The 17953-nt window shown below is 36.3% G+C and overlaps 2 protein-coding genes across 12 annotated transcripts in view; one reads left to right on the top strand and one right to left on the bottom strand.

Moving 5' to 3' along the window:
* Positions 1 to 1303: 1303 nt before the first annotated feature.
* On the bottom strand, positions 1304 to 13080 carry Daxx (Daxx-like protein). The gene is made up of 6 exons (XM_077431130.1): positions 12637 to 13080; positions 8803 to 10015; positions 4513 to 4681; positions 2115 to 2383; positions 1855 to 2041; positions 1304 to 1728 (listed from the first exon to the last, which is right to left on the bottom strand). Exons 1-6 carry the CDS (start codon positions 12859 to 12861, stop codon positions 1566 to 1568), a joined length of 2226 nt encoding a protein of 741 aa, XP_077287256.1. The 5' UTR covers positions 12862 to 13080; the 3' UTR covers positions 1304 to 1565.
* Positions 13081 to 15268: 2188 nt separating this feature from the next.
* The window catches only part of Cip4 (formin-binding protein 1-like Cip4), a 50799-nt gene continuing 48114 nt past the window's right edge, over positions 15269 to 17953 (top strand). For all 11 annotated transcript variants that reach the window (XM_077431145.1, XM_077431141.1, XM_077431140.1 and 8 more), the window contains exon 1: positions 15269 to 15554. In XM_077431145.1, the coding sequence (XP_077287271.1) occupies positions 15531 to 15554 (24 nt within the window). In that variant the 5' untranslated portion in view covers positions 15269 to 15530. The remainder of the gene's footprint in view (positions 15555 to 17953) is intronic.

Raw genomic sequence — 17953 nt, 5'->3', positions numbered from 1 at the left:
AATAATCAAATAATTTTTCAACATGTATCATAAACATTTTGTATGCATTTCAGTTGCATTTGATTGATTGCATGAATTCGTGACGTCTCGTGACCTATATAATTGAAAGCGGATTTCTATTGTTTTTTGCCATTTATTTTAACTCTGCAAAATGATATCGGACAGTGAAAGTGATGAAAGCGAAATAATAGCTCCTCGCCGAGGAACTCGACAAATCAGCAGCTCTACTGATTCTGAAAATGAATTTATCGATAATAATCAATTCCCAAGTAATAACTCCTTATATGACATTGACAACGAACCCGAAATTTACTTTGATGATGAACCCGAAATTGAAGAGCTTTTATTTAAAAAATTGATAAATATTTATAAAGCTTGATTGAAAAATAAATATAAATACGTATATAAAAAAAATGTTTCGTGCCACTGATGCGCTGGTGGCTCAAAGAAAGTATTGAAATACGACAATTAATGACGTCAACAACGATCGTCGTAGCAATCTTCGCCGATTTCAAAACAACGATTTATCGTTGTTGTAGCAGTCAAAGGGTTAATCATCAATAAATGCTGTGACACGACTTAGGCCTTTTACTTGGATCCTCCACCCACCCCTACGCAACAATATATATACAATGATGACACAACAGGACTTTTTTCTAATTAGTACATATATTGAAAAATAAATACTTTAGTCTTTCAACAACAACTAATTCCTCATCTGATGGTTGACTCTTCGTTTGCATCTCCAGTGAGCGATGATTGGGTATTATCAGATAAGCTTAAGTCGGAATTGCAAAAAATCAAAACTAACAATCACACAAAAAAACACTAGTTTCTACGAAACATTATAATCCTTTATACCAGGGACGTACCTACTTCACAGTTTTGTAACCGAATATCCTGTATTTGAATGTTTGGATTTGGCGTATTTTTACAAGCCTATTCTATGTTTTTTCATAAACATGTTGAAATATGCAAGTGGTGCTTATATCCAAAAATTAATTAATTACAAAAAAAATACCGAAAGTTGCCGGTAATACTGGTATCGTTCTTTTTCATTTCGATAATACCGGTATCGGAAATTCCGATATTTTTGCAATAGGTCTACCCGCACTCGCCCCGTTTTGTGAGAACTTTTTGTGAGTCCCGTTAGCCTAATCCAGGGTTTCTATTGTTCAATCACGAAACCAATTAGATAGTGGACACTCTCTCCCATATTCTCACTTAACAATATCTTAAAGATATTCAAACATAACCTAGCCTAATCAAACCAAACCGTGGAAATAAAATAAATAACTCCATGATAGATTGAATGTATAAAAAAATTTAATAAATCAATAGATATACAATTATTCACAAGAATTTTTTCTAATTTGTATTTAAATGCATAAATATAATAGATAATTTATTTGATGTAAATTTCACACATATGTACGTATGTATGTATGCATATCAATAAATAAATAATATATACACAAACTATAATCGACTATGAATGAAAAGTTTGAACAAATATTAAACATATAATATGACAAATAAAAGAGATCGATAACATTCGCTGATGGTTATTTCGCATCCTCAGTTTCATCGATGATAACGACGTCGTCTTCAGAATCCTCGTCTTCGGGGGCTTTGGACTCGTCGTCTTCGGGAGCTTTGGACTTATCATCACCCTTTCCATTCACATCTGCTAGTACTGATTTTGAACACGACTCAATGTTGGCGAACCTAGACGAGAAAAATACACAATAAATAAACCGACGAAAGTCATACAAATGGTGATCGGATAAAACCGGTGACGACAAAATATTGCAGACGCAATTTTCGCGACCCGTTATATGTATATAAAATTACTTGTTGATAATATCATTCTCCTTCTTTTTGCAAATTTGTCGATTACTATTCAAAATGGCAGCTAAAGCAGGATCGTTGTCCGCAGGATCCGGCTCACTATTGACGAACATCAGACATAGATCTTGATACTCGTTACATTGACGTTGATTTTTTAAAGCTGTGCCGACTTCGACAAACACTTGCCGCGCTAAACAGTACCATTCGAATCAAAATATAACAATAACATTGTGCATGTATCTTTGTATATTTGTTTATAATACCTTTGGAATGAAGTTCGATATCTGTAAAATGCAAACCAGCTTTGGAAGCACAGTCTTGAACGCATCGCAATACTTCATAAAAGTTGGGGAACCAATTGGTCACCTTTGAAGATATTTTTTTCAGTGACTCGATCACTTTTGGAACGTCACAATTGGTCAATGATAATCGTGACAATACTCGATTCACGCTGTGGTGCTTCTTATTCAGGCCGCACTCTCCTTTTAATTTACATAGCTTTTCATATACTTGGACCACTCGAGCCTTGTACCTGGAAACGGAAGATTTATATAATGAAATTCAGACACATTATACTATGCATCATCTTTTCTAAATAAAAAAAACCATAAACAGACATCGTTTATAGGGTGCTACTTTAGTATGCGGTCTACCTTCACATATCTACTTTAGTATGCGATCTACCTTCACGTTTTTACTTTAATATGCAGTCTCACTGCCTCAGTTCTCGCGTGTGACACTGAGACAGAATAATACCGACCCTAACAACCTAATCTTAAATGAATAGGGCCATCCTTAACTTAACTTAACCTATCCTGACCCTTAAATAAATAAGTGTTGGCTGCTAAGATCTCTTTTTTTTAAGTTTTATATCATCAATATTGTTAGGTACGCGTAGCATCTCAGAGACTGTGTGACCGTTATAGTTGGTTTCAAGGATTATCTCCAGACTAAGTGCAAGTAGGCTAAACAATGGTCACAGAATTGGCGTAGTAAGTGACAGTGATAGCGTGGGACTGAGTGTCGTGGGAATACATATCCGGGAACATGCCTAAACAATAGGGAAGTAACCGGACGTCGAAGATACCTTGAGCGACCTGTCCTTTATAAGGAGGAACTTAGACCACATCAAGACATTCAGGACGGAGCACTGGCAGTGCGTGTATCTCCTGAATCACCAATAAATACTCTGAAACGACTTTGGCCTTTTACTTGGATCCTCCACCCACCCCTACGCAACAATATTTTCACAAAAAAACATATGTATCTTAGCAGCCAACACCTATTTATTTAAGGGTCAGGATAGGTTAGGTTAAGTTAAGGTTGGCCCTATTCATTTCATATTTGGTTAAGAGATATGTATCAGCTGACGATATTTTGCTAGAAATGCTTCGACAACATTATGGGGGGGGCAGGAAAAAACAAAAATTGTAATAAACATTTCGTTGCTACGATACAAATTAAAAAAAATAGTTGACTGCGATTTAAAGGTAGATCGCACACTAAAGTAGCACCGTTTATAGCCTGTGCGAACTCCACCCTATAATGGGCAAGCTGAAACGATTTTTCGAGTCCGAGTCCCGCCCATGACCTGATGTTCCGGAGCCAAGAGAGCTTTTTTCTCCCAAGCCACCATTTGCCTTCTATTTTCCCCTCTATGTTTGTTTGCAGAAGGCAATATTTGGGGCCTTGAATAACGCGCCCAAAATATTCCATCTTACAGGGCTTTACCGTGCCAAGAATATCTTTCTGCTGGACCATTTCGTTCCTCACATGCTCCTTCCATGAGATCTTCAACAACCTCCGGTAACACCATATTTCAAAGAACTCTATTATTTTCAGTCTTGCCACTAACATGTATGTATATATGTACATATACTTCAAAAGCCTAACAGGTAAACCCCAAAGCGCCTTCAATGCCACTTATAAACAAATAGAGCAATTTTACAAAGTATTATAGAGACATCTATGAATACATTTGAAAAGCAAATTCGAGATGCTGAAAACGCGAATTTTGCAAGAAATAGGACAAGGTTGCCAATTTGTTGGAACCGTTTCAATGAAATTAGATAAATGGGAAAAACTCTAGTAGAAAACGATCAACTTGGAGTCACTAGGATTTCTGAAAGCCCGGGTTTTTAAGACTCCGAGTTCAATATTTCAGAGACTCAACGAGTCCGGTTCGGGCTAAAAATGAAATATATTTTTAAAAAATCAGAATTTATATTTTTAAAAGGTTTATTATTACATAGTGTGGATTATTACTACTAAAGTACTACTAGTACTAAAGTGTGGATTACTAGTTTTTAAGAACCATGACGATTTATGTGAATTTTCGTGACATTATGTAAGATGTTTTTGTTGTGTCAAAATTACTTCATTTTATACTTGAAATTCTAATTACCCTGGACTCTGCGAGTCTTTATCACGAGTCCCAAATCCGGGTTTGGGGGTCATTAACCGGCGAGTCCGAGTCCAGGTCGAGTCGGTTCCAGAAGCCCTAGGAATCACATATCCAAGGTCTGGTCAGCAGCAGTCCAGGCCAGGGATTGAACCCGTGACCATTCGTTGAAAGCATTGCACACTAACTTATGCTGCTGGTTTATCATTTAATATGTTGAAACTCTACACACATATATATATAAGTCGAAAAACTCTTACCTGTCGACTAAAACATACGCAGAATTGTCTTCTTCATCATAGTCTACTTCTTTCTCATCTAATTTGGTTATTTTTTTATTCAAAATGTATAGAGCTCTTTCTAATCTTTTGATTTTGCTCTGGGTCGCATCTTTCCGATCGTCAGACTTGGCTTTGCTGTGCGACGGAGCTAAAATACACATTCAAAAGATTAAAATCGATACTGAATAAAAAAAATTATAATATTGAAAGTGTCAATATTTTACTATACTATGAATACAGGACGAAAAAAAATTGATGCTTTTTAAACAACTTGCCTTTTTATTAATAATGGCAACCAATGTTTTACCAATATTTCTATACATAATTTCTTTTAGCTTGAGAAAGAGTCATTAATAGAATCAAATAATGTTAAATGTAATTTCCCAAATTTTTTTTTCACCCTGTATTTTGAGAGTTTTATACAAGAGGTCAAATTAGCTGTGATAAAAATGTATTTACATTCAAAATAAGCCTTTTTTTTATAGCCAAGAGATAAAATTTAGTTTTAAAAAAAAATTACTATCGATGGAACTAACCAGATTCACATCTCAGCTCTTTCCGTATACATTATTATTATACACTTCACTAATGTAATAGAAAAATCAATATATTCAATCTTCAAAGCAAACTATATGTACACGTAATATGCCAAATATGTACAAATTTTCATATATTATTTTAAGGATTAAATATATGCAGCTATACAATTTGTTGCAACTCGGAAAAATATAAAAACACTTTTTTTTTTCTATTATAGCATTATTATTATAAACATGATGATTGACGTCTGCGGTAGGTGCAAAAATTCAATCCTCTAATGAACATTTTCATTAGTTCCGGATGTATCTGTAAATTTCAAATGGATCATTATGAAAATCAATCAATCATCAAAAAAATCTATTCACTACATACAAAACTAAATGCAATGGCTGATAAGAATATGCCACTCAAATGACCAATTTTAATTTACGATACACGCAGAAACCCCGTAACCATTAAATGTTCATCGTCCGCTTACAACGAAAACCCATTAACTGACATGTTTTGTAGAATTGCGTTTTGAATGCTGTTTACTGCAATGTGTCAGAATTCGGTTAGAATCTGTTTCCTGCTGTTCAAATTTTAACAAATGTTGTTGTTTTATATATATATATATTTTTTTTTAAATATAAAAAATCCTTAGTTCTTACATAGAGATACATATAAAAACAATTATAATACAATCTTTTAAAATACATATACATAATGTACTGAACCCTTTGAATGCTGACCAACGACGATCGGCGTTTTGCCTTGTTGGAAAAAAGCCGATTTGTATTTGGAGCATGTACAAAGTAAATAAGAATACTGCATGCTAAGCATTTCCAGGAAGCATTGAACATGGATCGTGTAATTGATTTGTCAACGTTTAAAAAGACTGGTTTACACTGTAATTTCTGAATTCATAATCATAGCAGGATTTACCCAAGGAAATCCCTAACTGCTGAGTATTTTAGATTGTGGCTTGACATTTAGATTGTGAGCATTACATTTTAACAACAACGAAGGAGAGTTGCTACTTTAGTATGCGATCTACCTTCACGTTTTTACTTCAATATGCAGTCTCACTGCCTCAGTTCTCGCGTGTGACACCGAGACTGAATAATACGAACCCTTACAACCTAATCTTAAATAAATAGGGCCAACCTTAACTTAACCTAACCTATCCTGACCTTAAATAAATACGTGTTGGCTGCTAAGATATCTTTTTAAGTTTTATTTCATCAATATTGTTACGTACGCCGCCGCGTAAGTGCAATCGGATTAGGCCGAGTAGCATCCCAGAGACTGTGTGACCGTTATAATTGGTTTCAAGGATTATCTCCAGACTAAGTGCAAATAGGCTAATCAATGGCCACCGAATTGGCGTAGTAGCGGCACCCGGTCGCTTCTCAGAAGTGACAGCGATAGCGTGGGACTGAGTGTCGTGGGAATACATATCCGGGTACATGCCTAAATAATAGGGAAGTAACCGGACGTCAAAGATGCCCTGAGCGACCGATCCATTATAAGACGGTACTTAGGCGATATCAAGACATTCAGTACGGAACACTGGCAATGCGTGTATCTCCTGAATCACCAATAAATGCTGTGAAACGACTTTGGCCTTTTACTTGGATCCTCCACCCACCCCTACGCAACAATATTTTCACAAAAAAAAAACATATCTTAACAGCCAACACCTATTTATTTAACCTTTCCACCGCGTACGACTACTATACATGTCCTAGCGAACATGCCCTCAGCGCGTGAGACACGCATAGATGTCTTGGAAGTTCCAACCTGTATAAGAGCCGTCTATTGTGTAAAAATTTTATAACTTGGTCGAAAATATTACTAAATGTATACTTTACCAAATTCAATAGATGGCAGTAGTCAAAAAAAATTCAATATAGGCTAAAATAATTTATAAAATATTACAACCTATATTTATAGTCGAAAACGCGATAACAAAATCCGCAAAAAAGCAGCCGCGTACAGGGCATGTTCGCTAAATTTGGTGACGCGGGCAAAGGGTTAAGGTTCAGGATAGGTTAGGTTAAGTTAAGGTTGGCCCTATTAATTTCAGATTTGGTTAAGAGATATGTATCAGCTGACGATATTTTGCTAGAAATGCTTCGACAACATTATGGGGGGGGGGCAGGAAAAAACAACAATTGTAATAAATGTTTGGTTGCTACGATACAAATAACAAAAAAATAGTCGACTGCGATTCAAAGGTAGACCACATACTAAAGATGTAACTAGTTTTGGAAAAACACATTTATTAATAGACTCCTTTTATTTATTTGATATTGTTGCAAGATACATATATTAGAGAGTCTAAAAACACACCTTAACCCTTTGGCTGCTACGAGGTTTTTCAATGTCCAAGCGAAAAATGCTAACATTTGTAATTATTTTGAAAAAAAATAAATATAATATTTTTTTTTACATACTTACTTCGCCGAACACTCGTAATTTTTATAATACTTTATATACATTTTTAAGAAGCAGTCGTGGACTCGTGCTCTCTCTTTCTGTCTTGCTTTTACATGCGTGCGTGCGAAAGAGATACCTACATATATACACTAAATAAGTTTTGACGATTGTTTTCCGAGGCTTTATTCTTTTCAATAATCTATTTTTAGATATCGATGTATCCTTACAACATGCGATATATTCGAAACAGGTAGCGGTCTCTCTCTCTTTCTTTCTTGGTTTTAATTGTGTACGTGTGAGCGAGACACACAAGGATGCGAAGTTTCTAATAATCAAATAATTTTTCAACATGTATCATAAACATTTTGTATGCATTTCAGTTGCATTTGATTGATTGCATGAATTCGTGACGTCTCGTGACCTATATAATTGAAAGCGGATTTCTATTGTTTTTTGCCATTTATTTTAACTCTGCAAAATGATATCGGACAGTGAAAGTGATGAAAGCGAAATAATAGCTCCTCGCCGAGGAACTCGACAAATCAGCAGCTCTACTGATTCTGAAAATGAATTTATCGATAATAATCAATTCCCAAGTAATAACTCCTTATATGACATTGACAACGAACCCGAAATTTACTTTGATGATGAACCCGAAATTGAAGAGCTTTTATTTAAAAAATTGATAAATATTTATAAAGCATGATTGAAAAATAAATATAAATACGTATATAAAAAAAATGTTTCGTGCCACTGATGCGCTGGTGGCTCAAAGAAAGTATTGAAATACGACAATTAATGACGTCAACAACGATCGTCGTAGCAATCTTCGCCGATTTCAAAACAACGATTTATCGTTGTTGTAGCAGTCAAAGGGTTAACAGAACTCGAATTCCTCAACGGTAATTATCTAGAATAGTGATCTAGGGTTTGTTTGGATTAGTTACAATTTTTATACCTGATTTCTATTGGATTTCTAAATAATTCTAGTTGGAAATTTTCAGCGTGACGGGCATTCAACAGAAAAGACTTCAGGACACATAGGGTTAAATCAATAATTCATGCACTTAATGGATTTTCGTTATAAGCCGAAATTACATACATATACACGTGTGTGTATTTATTATATGTAAATTATCTCAAAATCGGCTTTTACAAACAACGACAAATAAACAAAAGTGAAAATGACAATCAACAGTAGAAAGCCAGTATAGTAATTAATGTATGTTTGCCAGAATTTTTCTTAAATTATAAATATTGTTCTAACAAAAGTTAAATATTTATGTATTTGCATTGTAATATAATTACCTTCTTCTTCCACCGTCTTGCTTTTTTCCGGTTTCGATTTTGTACGGTGAGCTTTCAACTCATCGGCCACTTCTTTGACATAGATGAACAAATATTGGGGGGTGGAGTTTATCTCGACCATCTTTTCCTCGACGAGCGTGCGGAACTCTTTAGATCTGGTGAAAGTCCGATCCACCGATTTGTAGTAGTGTTTCAATCGCTTATCGACAATCTTCTTCATATCGTCGGAGTCGTCCAGACTCAAACATAAATCTAGGAAATTTTGGAACGAGCTATGGATCTCGGCTTCGTCGGCATCATCATCAGCAGCCACTTCATCGGCGACTACTTCACCCGCGGCAACTACTTCTCCGAGCCTTTCATTGCATGAATTTTCAGTCGGAACGCTCAGCTCGGCCTCTTTCTTAATAATTTCTACTATACTATCAGTGCTGTGACTCAACTTTGGCCTTTTACAAACGGGTTCTTCTATTGTTACTTTCTTGAGCTGAACCGACGCAGGTTCAGAATTTTCCTTCTCGGAACTAGAATGAGTACTCAGGGGCGAGTTAATATCATCGACTGTGTCGCTGTTCATTGTCGAGTCCGGCTCAACGTTGGCATCATCGGAAACGCTCTCAAATTCAATTTCTACGACTTCCATCGGGGCTGGACTCTTATTACAACTATCTTCATCGTCGTCGTCTATATTAATAGTAGTAATCGGTTTGGCCATATTGAAGAAATCTTTGGCATCGACAATTTGCGACTTTTTTCTTATGGTGACTTGCGGTGTGATATCTGTGGTCTTCGCTAGTGATTTTCCTCGGTTGACCTTGGTGACTGTCAGCTCGGACGAAAAGAACGGCGGTTTGACGGGCTGCTTGTTGCACAGACTCCGCGTGCTGACTATGATCGGCATCATCGGCTCTTGGGCTATTCCTCTGTTCCTAAACGGCATTCTGTTTGCGATCGGCATGACTTGTAATGAATTCGGTTGAGGTTTTTTGTATGTTCGGTATGGGTTCAACGGTATTCTTGGAAACATCGGTGGTTTGATGAACTGAGGAATATTTTTCGACATCATGTCGATTCTGGTTCCGGCCAACTGGGATACACCGAAATTTTGTATGGGCCAGGAGTTTGATTCAATTTTCATCTTTGGAGTGTTGTGTGAATACGTGATGGGAATGCGTGTGTTCATGTGAAGGTCGTTCTTCAAGATTCTCTGGTGCTGAAATGTCACAACATGATTCATTAATAGTGTGATTAAATGGCTTAAAGATTTTTTTTATTAACCCTTTGAATGTTGCCCAACGCCGATGGGCTTAAAAACGCTGATAGGCGTTGTATTTTGAGCATGTACAAAGTAAACAAGAATACAACCGCTAAGCCTTTCCAGGTAGCATTGAACATGGGTGGTGTAATCAGTGTCATTCATTTGGTTTACACCAGAATCTCTGAATTTATAACCACAGCAGAATTTTCCGATGGAAATCCCTAACTTCTGAGTATTTTAGAATGTGGCTTGGCATTTAGATTGTGAGCATTACATTTTAGCAACAATGAAGAAGATGGAACTAGTTTTGGAAAAATACATTCATTAATAGACTTCTTTTATTTATTTTATATTGTTGCAAGATATATTAGAGAGTCTAAACACACCTTTACAAAACTCGACATCCTCAGCAGTAGTTATCTAGGGTTTGTTTGGATTAGATACAATTTTTATACCTGCTTTCTATTGGACTTCTAAATAATTCTAGTCGGAAATGTTGGTGAAATTTTCAGTGTAGCGGGCTTTCAACAGAAAATACATCAGCACTCAAAGGGTTAAATATTTAAAAAAAAATAATTAAAAAATGATATCCTCCCCCCTCTAGAATTGTTTTAATGTTACACCATTTATAATTTAAAAGACCGTAAGTTTATTTATAAAGATATTTAATAAGAAGTTTTCATGAAATTCTGACCCGGGACAGACATTTCTGAGAATTCTTATCCCAAATCCCGGGAATTGTATTTAAAAGAATCTTGAAAATATACAACATTTTCAGGACTGCATGAAGAGAAACAATAAATCAAATACACAAAGAATTGTAAAATCTTCTCAAAGGTTTGTTGTTTAGCAGTAAATACAGCGCATTCCCCGAAAGTGGAAGTTTTATAAGTTTACCCGGGAGGGACATTTCTGAGAATCCTTATCCCAAATCCCGGGAATTGTATTTAAAAGAATCTTGAAAATATACAACATTTTCAGGACTGCATGAAGAGAAACAATAAATCAAATACACAAAGAATTGTAAAATCTTCTCAAAGGTTTGTTGTTTAGCAGTAAATACAGCGCATTCCCCGAAAGTGGAAGTATTATAAGTTTACCCGGGAGGGATATTTCTGAGAATCCTTATCCCAAATCCCGGGAATTGTATTTAAATGAATCTTGAAAATATACAACATTTTCAGGACTGCATGAAGAGAAACAATAAATCAAATACACAAAGAATTGTAAAATCTTCTCAAAGGTTTGTTGTTTAGCAGTAAGTACAGCGCATTCCCCGAAAGTGGAAGTTTTATAAGTTTTATGGTACTATGCGGTTGGCCAAAACGGTTTCTTGTAATTCTATTTTTGGAAAATCTCAATACCGAAGGACTTGACCTTACCGATGAATTATTCCGAGAATTGAAAATTAAAATCGAAGAAAGAAGAAGCCTAAAAGACTGATTTTTAAATAATTCTAATTTTATAACAAACAAAACATTCTTTAAATGTTGTAATAAAAGCGAATGTATATCCTATGGTGAAACTATTATGAAGCGAGTATATCCTTCTTGTATTGACGATTCCACAATGGAAGAAACTATTTTAGATTCGACGGGAAGATGAAGCTATTGTGTGTACCAATATCAAAGACCAATATACAAAATAACGTAAATAAAAATAACCTCGACTTTAAAAAAGAAATTAAAATATACATGCTGACAGGAGAAAAAACCGATAATTTAAAATAAGAAGAGGTCAGTAAAAATTGTTTTCGCCCCTTTTAACAATAAAACCAACTTTGAGCGAAACTCAAAGAGTTTTTTCCATTGCTGGAAATTTTTGTACCAAATTTAGAATTTCGGATTCTCATTTAAATATTTTAATATTCTTAAGAAGCTACTTTATATAAGTTCACTTTTAAAATTACATTTTTTCAAGTTAATAGATATATTATGTATTGTTTTGTAAATAAATAAATATTTTTTTATTTATAAAAAATATATATGAAATTGAAAAAAAAAGTTTTTTTACATGTGTCCCGGGAACGATCCCGGTCTCCGTCCCGTGTTCCGGGGATTGAAAAAGTCATGGAAATCAGAAACCCTAATGCTGACAGGAGAAAAAACTGATCATTTTAAAAAAATTGTTATCATCCCTTTTAACAACAATAAAACCAACTTCGACCGAAACTGAAAGAGTTTTTTCCATTGCTGGAAATTTTTGTACCAAATCTAGGATTCTCATTTAAATATTTTAGTATTCTTAAGAAGCTACTTTAAATAAGTTCACTTTTCCAATTACATGTTATGTTCAAATTAAATAACAAACCAGATACAGTGAAAGGTGAATGATTCCCGCCTGAAATGTGAGCATGTGTCAAATCAGCACTATTAATTCATCGAGGTGTGGTAGTGTAGTAGTAGTAGTATCAGGTGATACCTGTCAAAATGCCGAGTATTTTTATTGACAAGTGAGTGTCGTCTCGCTCGCACCGAGGGGCGACTGAGCGAGTGCGAGCGAGATGGCAACGCCCGCTTCGAGTCAAATGTCACGATCAATCGGGTTTAGTTTGAGATGGAAGTTGGGGTTCTCACCATGGTGTGGTGTGGCCTGACGTTGAGTTGGTTGGGGTGGTTGGGGTGGTTGGGGTGGATGGCGTTGTTGGCGATGGGGATCTTCGTGATGGTGGTGTTGCTGGTGTTGATGTTGATTTTGACGTTGGAGTGAGAGCCGTTGTTGGGTTTCGTTCTGGTGATGGTGAGGGGGGAGCCTTCCTTCTCATCGTCGGACGAATCCAGAGACACGACTCGGGAATACATGGCCTGGGCGAGGCGCGAAGCCCAGCGCCGCTCTATCGCACCTCCACCACTACTGCCACTACCAACCTTATTAAATTAGCGCGGCTTTTTTTCCCAACAAACAGTTCGTTTGTCGACCATCTATTATTGTCTATTTTGTTTTTATCGACTACTGGTTGTTTTAAGGGTAAACGGACTACTAGTCAAATGTGAACCTGTCACAGGACAACTGGTCGCTCTAAATCGGTCACTCGTGATCATCCGTCACGCTAAAACTGGTCACGAGAAAACTAGTCACACGCTAAAACTGGTCACGAGAAAACTGGTCGCACGCTAAAACTGATCACGAGAAAACTGGTCACACGCTGAAACTGGTCACACCCAAAATTTTAAAATTGGTCACACAAACAAAAATATTCTCAAATACTTTTTATTTACGAAATTTTTATTATTATCGACTAGACATATGTTCGAGCCACAGGCCCTCGTGGCCGTGGCCGTTGTTTGTGGTCTTCGCGAAGAGTTCGCGGGCATCTCATCAGAGTCAGCTCATCTGACGCTCTCTAGCCTCTAGCCTCTAGCCACGCCGACAAGGTTGGCAATCGCTTTTGCGTTCATTTCACTTTGACAGTTCGTATGTCAAATCACAAATCTTAATTCACCGCGTTAAATGTACCGCATGGAGGTCTATGAAAACACCGATTGTGTACTAACACTAAGAGGATCCTTTATTTATGTTCACTTGTTACAATAGTAATTATATGTAAAAAAAGAAGGTCGTTTTCGTTTCTCAGCTTCGGAGCCAATGGGACGTTGCCATCGTCTTCATCTTTAATATGGACGGTATCTAAAAGTGAATTCGTCATTTTATAATGAACTTTTTACATCTCATCTACATAAATAAATCGTCGGTAACATTATTTGTTTATCTTTGTTACATTGTATACCATTTTCTATATGTCATCTATATATTATAATATATATTCAATTGTAAATAGGCTTTTGAGCTCTTTTTCCTATTATGCTGTGCATTAACATTATAATAATATAATACAAATGATTACTAACCAAATAAAATAAAATTGTAAAATAGAAAATGATCAGTAGATCAGTAGCTATTAAAATATATATAATATGTATTGTGAACATAATTTCGTAATAATAAAAAGCATTTAAAAATCAAATCAAATAATATATATTCAAGAATATGTTTATGTATAATGTGTTGAAAACATAATAAATCATTGTATTTACTGTGCATAAAAGGTTTTTTTTTAATTTTGTCCCTGTAATTTAGATTTAGGTAATATTTTAAAATTTATTTGAAAGTACATATATCATACAATTATAATATAGTATTGTCGATGTTCTCACAGGTATTTTTTTTTTTTATGTATTTGAACCGCTTCATAAGATACATTTTATGTTGAAGTTAAATTATGATACAATAAATTGTCGTATAAAGCAGTGCTTCCCAATTACTTAACATTATATATGGTTATTTTAATTAGAATCCATGGGAGAACAAAGTTTGAACCAAAAATATATTTATTCAAAAAATCGAATACTACTATTACATATAAGTTTTCGTTCTGTTAAATAGCTACTAAAGCAGCCATACTCAGATTTTTTTTTCTTCCGGGTTTGTTTTGGTTTCTTCTCTACGGGAAGCTACCCTTCGACGCTTACAAAACTTTAGTAAGTAAAGGGTTTTGGCGAGTTGATGTACGTACCCGACAACTTTGACTTGTGCTCAGACCAATTGTATCATGGTCGGCTTTCGTGGCGTTACGACCAGAAAACAGGCTTTTGTTTTGGAGGGGAAGCGGCTTATACGGCAAATACTATCAATTTAAATCAAATCAATTAATCATTTCCAGAAGTTTAGGCCAGCAGAAACTGTAATAAGCTTAAACATCTCGATCAGAAGTCTCTTAAAAAATTGTCTACTTTTCTCCACCTTGAAAAAAACTAAAATGAAATCCTGCAATCAAGGCTGGTTGCACGTGTCGGTGAAATTTTCTCTTTTGGCTTTGGCTAAGTAGGTTTTGGAGACGAGTAGTATCCTGTTTTTGTTTAGAGGAAGTTTGGCGGCTCTACAACATAGTCGAATGTCGGTCACCATCCTACGAGTTGGAACCAACTCGGCCAAGTTGGTCTGTTACTACTTTAGTTCTTTCCCGCCCATCACATTAAACAGTCTTGCTGTAACAATTCCATCGTTTCACTCCATACGCCCCCATAGAAGCATTTAAAAAAAAGCGGCAAATACGCACCGTAAAATAACCTAAAAACGCTTTAATTATTCATATACAGTTATTGAGTTTAAATTTGGTAAACGAATACGCTTCAATATTAGCAAAAGGGCACGCTATCTGTAAATACATTCAGGGTGTATTTGTAAACAGATCGGTTGGCACGTGTGTGCACAGTGTGTAGCGTAGCTCGAAGCGCCGCCAGTCTCGCGGCCATGTCGTCGGGTAGCGGTCGTGTCGTGTCGGTGTAGACCCGCCGCACCCGCGCACAACGCCGCTCGCCACCCGCCACCCACTACCCACCCCACTCCCACCCACCACCCCCTGCCCATCGCCCGTCGGAACGTGAGCCGTTGACTTTGACTTCGAAAGCCGCACTCGAGCGGCCCAACCACCACCTTCATCGCCGCATCCACCACCACCACCACCACCACCATGAGTTGGGGCACGGAGCTTTGGGTGAGTTCGCCTTCCCTTCTTCACTGCTTCACTGCTTCAATCTACACCACTACACTACTTCACCAGTACACTGCATCTCGTCGTCGGCGCATTCTCTGCGTGTGTAATTAGTGCAGTGAGTGTGTGCATACGCTTAGTATGCGCTGGTGCTGGTATGTGTGTCATCGTGCCGTGCCGTGTCGTACGTCATCCACAGCACACCAGCCGTTGGAGACTTCCACGCGTCCGGTATCGATCTGGTGCGGACTTTGACCCCAAACAGTTGGGCTGCGCAGGTGCATCCGACCCCCATACGATGTACACACCATACCATTGATATACTCGGTGTAGACATACACGTAGACGTAGACGTGTAGAGTGCAGTGGCAACCCCCGACCACCTCACCTCCCCTCCCCTCGGAAACGCACCCCAAAACTTCAATATTATGGCCAAAATATCAAACGTCAAAAACGATCCCCTGAAAGTGAGTTGGCAACTCTGTCAGCCCTCGCTCACTCTCGTATACAAATGCAGAAACAAATGAATGTTGTTTTTTTTTTCAAATGAATTAATCGCAATGAAACAAAAGTGTTGTTAAATGCCATAATATACATACATATATATATTTGTTTTATTGATAATGGATTGTTTTCGAGATAAAGATGTTTGCAATTGTATCTACTCTGGATTTCCGTTGTCCATCGCAATCGATATGATTACATATATATAGGCCTGTTTAAAGTCAGAGTCGTTAAAAATGTAGTGACTCTGATTTCGCAATTAGATCGCATTTACTTATTTTAATGTTTGTGAATATTGATTCAAGGAACTAGAGTGACTCGCCAACACCTGTGATGTACATATAAATTTCATATATAAATCTGAAACGGTGTAGTTCGTTTCTGATTGGCTGTCGTCAAAGTCGTTTCTGATTGGCTGGATTGGTCAAAGACGTTTGTGATTGGTCGGTCGTCACATATACATATATATAGTTTTTTTTCGATTCAAATATATGTATATAAATTTTATAAAAAAACAAATGAAGATTTTCGTCATGGCTTTCATTTCAATTCCATTTACCGAGCGAAGCCGGGTAACATCACTAGTGATGTATAAATTTAAGACGTAGTGTACTTATGTTTCATGCTTAGTTCAAGTTGAGAAGAGGACGATATTTGACAAATCCATTATTCATATGTAAAAAAAATATTTTTTTTACATATGAATAATTAATTACACGAGCTCAATATATGTATTTATCACTCTGTTTTAGTACATCAGATGTATTCGAAAATTAATCCATTATTCGCATTGGTTGGTTTTTTTTTTCTTCACAATGTGCAAGAAAAAAATTCAATTCGAAAGAAACTTCAAAAAAATTGGATAAAAGTTTGGAGTTGTTTTTTTACAAGGCAATTATTAGTTTTACTTCGCTCTTCGGTCAGCTAATATTCCTACATTCTTCCAATCGGTTTAAAACTTAATAATCGTAATGAGAACGTTTATAATATATAGTACGTAATAAGCCTATAACTTTATATTTTTCACATTATACCTTATTTCTATTGACTCCACAGCCAGTGGCGTGCTACCTCATAGCAAAGTATGAGGGCCCAGTTTGACAGGAGGTCCAAATTTATATATGTAGATACACTCAGTATAATTAAACACTGTCCAACTAAAAATATGGAAAGTAATAAAAATGATTCGAGTTATACACTTATACATATACGAATTAATTTGTTTCTCCTGTATTTTACGATGCAGAAATGTGAAAAGGTCTCTATTTGTACTTAAATCTTTGCATACATATTTGGGTTCAAGTGGGATAATTAATCACGTAATGTCATTGTTAAAAAAAGACTTTATTGGAAATATATCCACGACTCATCACACAATTTTGCAAGCCTTAAATCGAGCAGATAAAATTTTAAAATCGGTGGGCTAAGCTAAATTTATTTTTTTGTAGGATTATTATACTGTGTAAACGTGTATCAATTATTTAATTTCATATTTTAAAAAATCACGTACTGGGGTGGGGATAAATTTTGCGCGAGGGCCCGAAATTCCTAGCTACGCCACTGTTCACAGTCCTGTCACATACTACACAATTGAATCATTACATTTGGTTAAGAGGTTTGGGCGAAGTACGTTTGTTTGAAATTGGTCTAGTTTTACGTGTGTTTGTTTGGTTTGGATTATTGGTCTGATTGGAATTGTGTGTAAACAGTGGTGTGGTATGTGGAATTCCTATTGAATTCCTTTACACGCGGGTCGTTCTCCGACGAATAGTGAGAGCTGTGTGTGCGAGTTGCGTCAGGGTCGCCCGCAGGCTCTATTCGCTTCGGAATCCGACTCTTTAGAAACGTTTATAAATACATATATCATGGTAATATGTATGTGTGTGGACGAGGAAAAA

This window comes from Arctopsyche grandis, chromosome 5 (genome assembly GCF_051622035.1).
Source record: "Arctopsyche grandis isolate Sample6627 chromosome 5, ASM5162203v2, whole genome shotgun sequence".
Lineage (NCBI taxonomy): Eukaryota > Metazoa > Arthropoda > Insecta > Trichoptera > Hydropsychidae > Arctopsyche > Arctopsyche grandis.
This window is presented reverse-complemented; position numbering and strand designations above follow the sequence as displayed.

Coding starts and splice junctions, on each gene's coding strand:
- Daxx (XM_077431130.1), bottom strand. CDS start 12,861: ATGTATTCCCGAGTCGTGTCTCTGGATTCGTCCGACGATGAGAAGGAA. Junction 4,682..8,802: donor CAAGACGGTGGAAGAAGAAG/GTAATTATATTA, acceptor TGTGTATTTTAG/CTCCGTCGCACAGCAAAGCC. Junction 1,729..1,854: donor GAGAATGATATTATCAACAA/GTAATTTTATAT, acceptor TTTCTCGTCTAG/GTTCGCCAACATTGAGTCGT.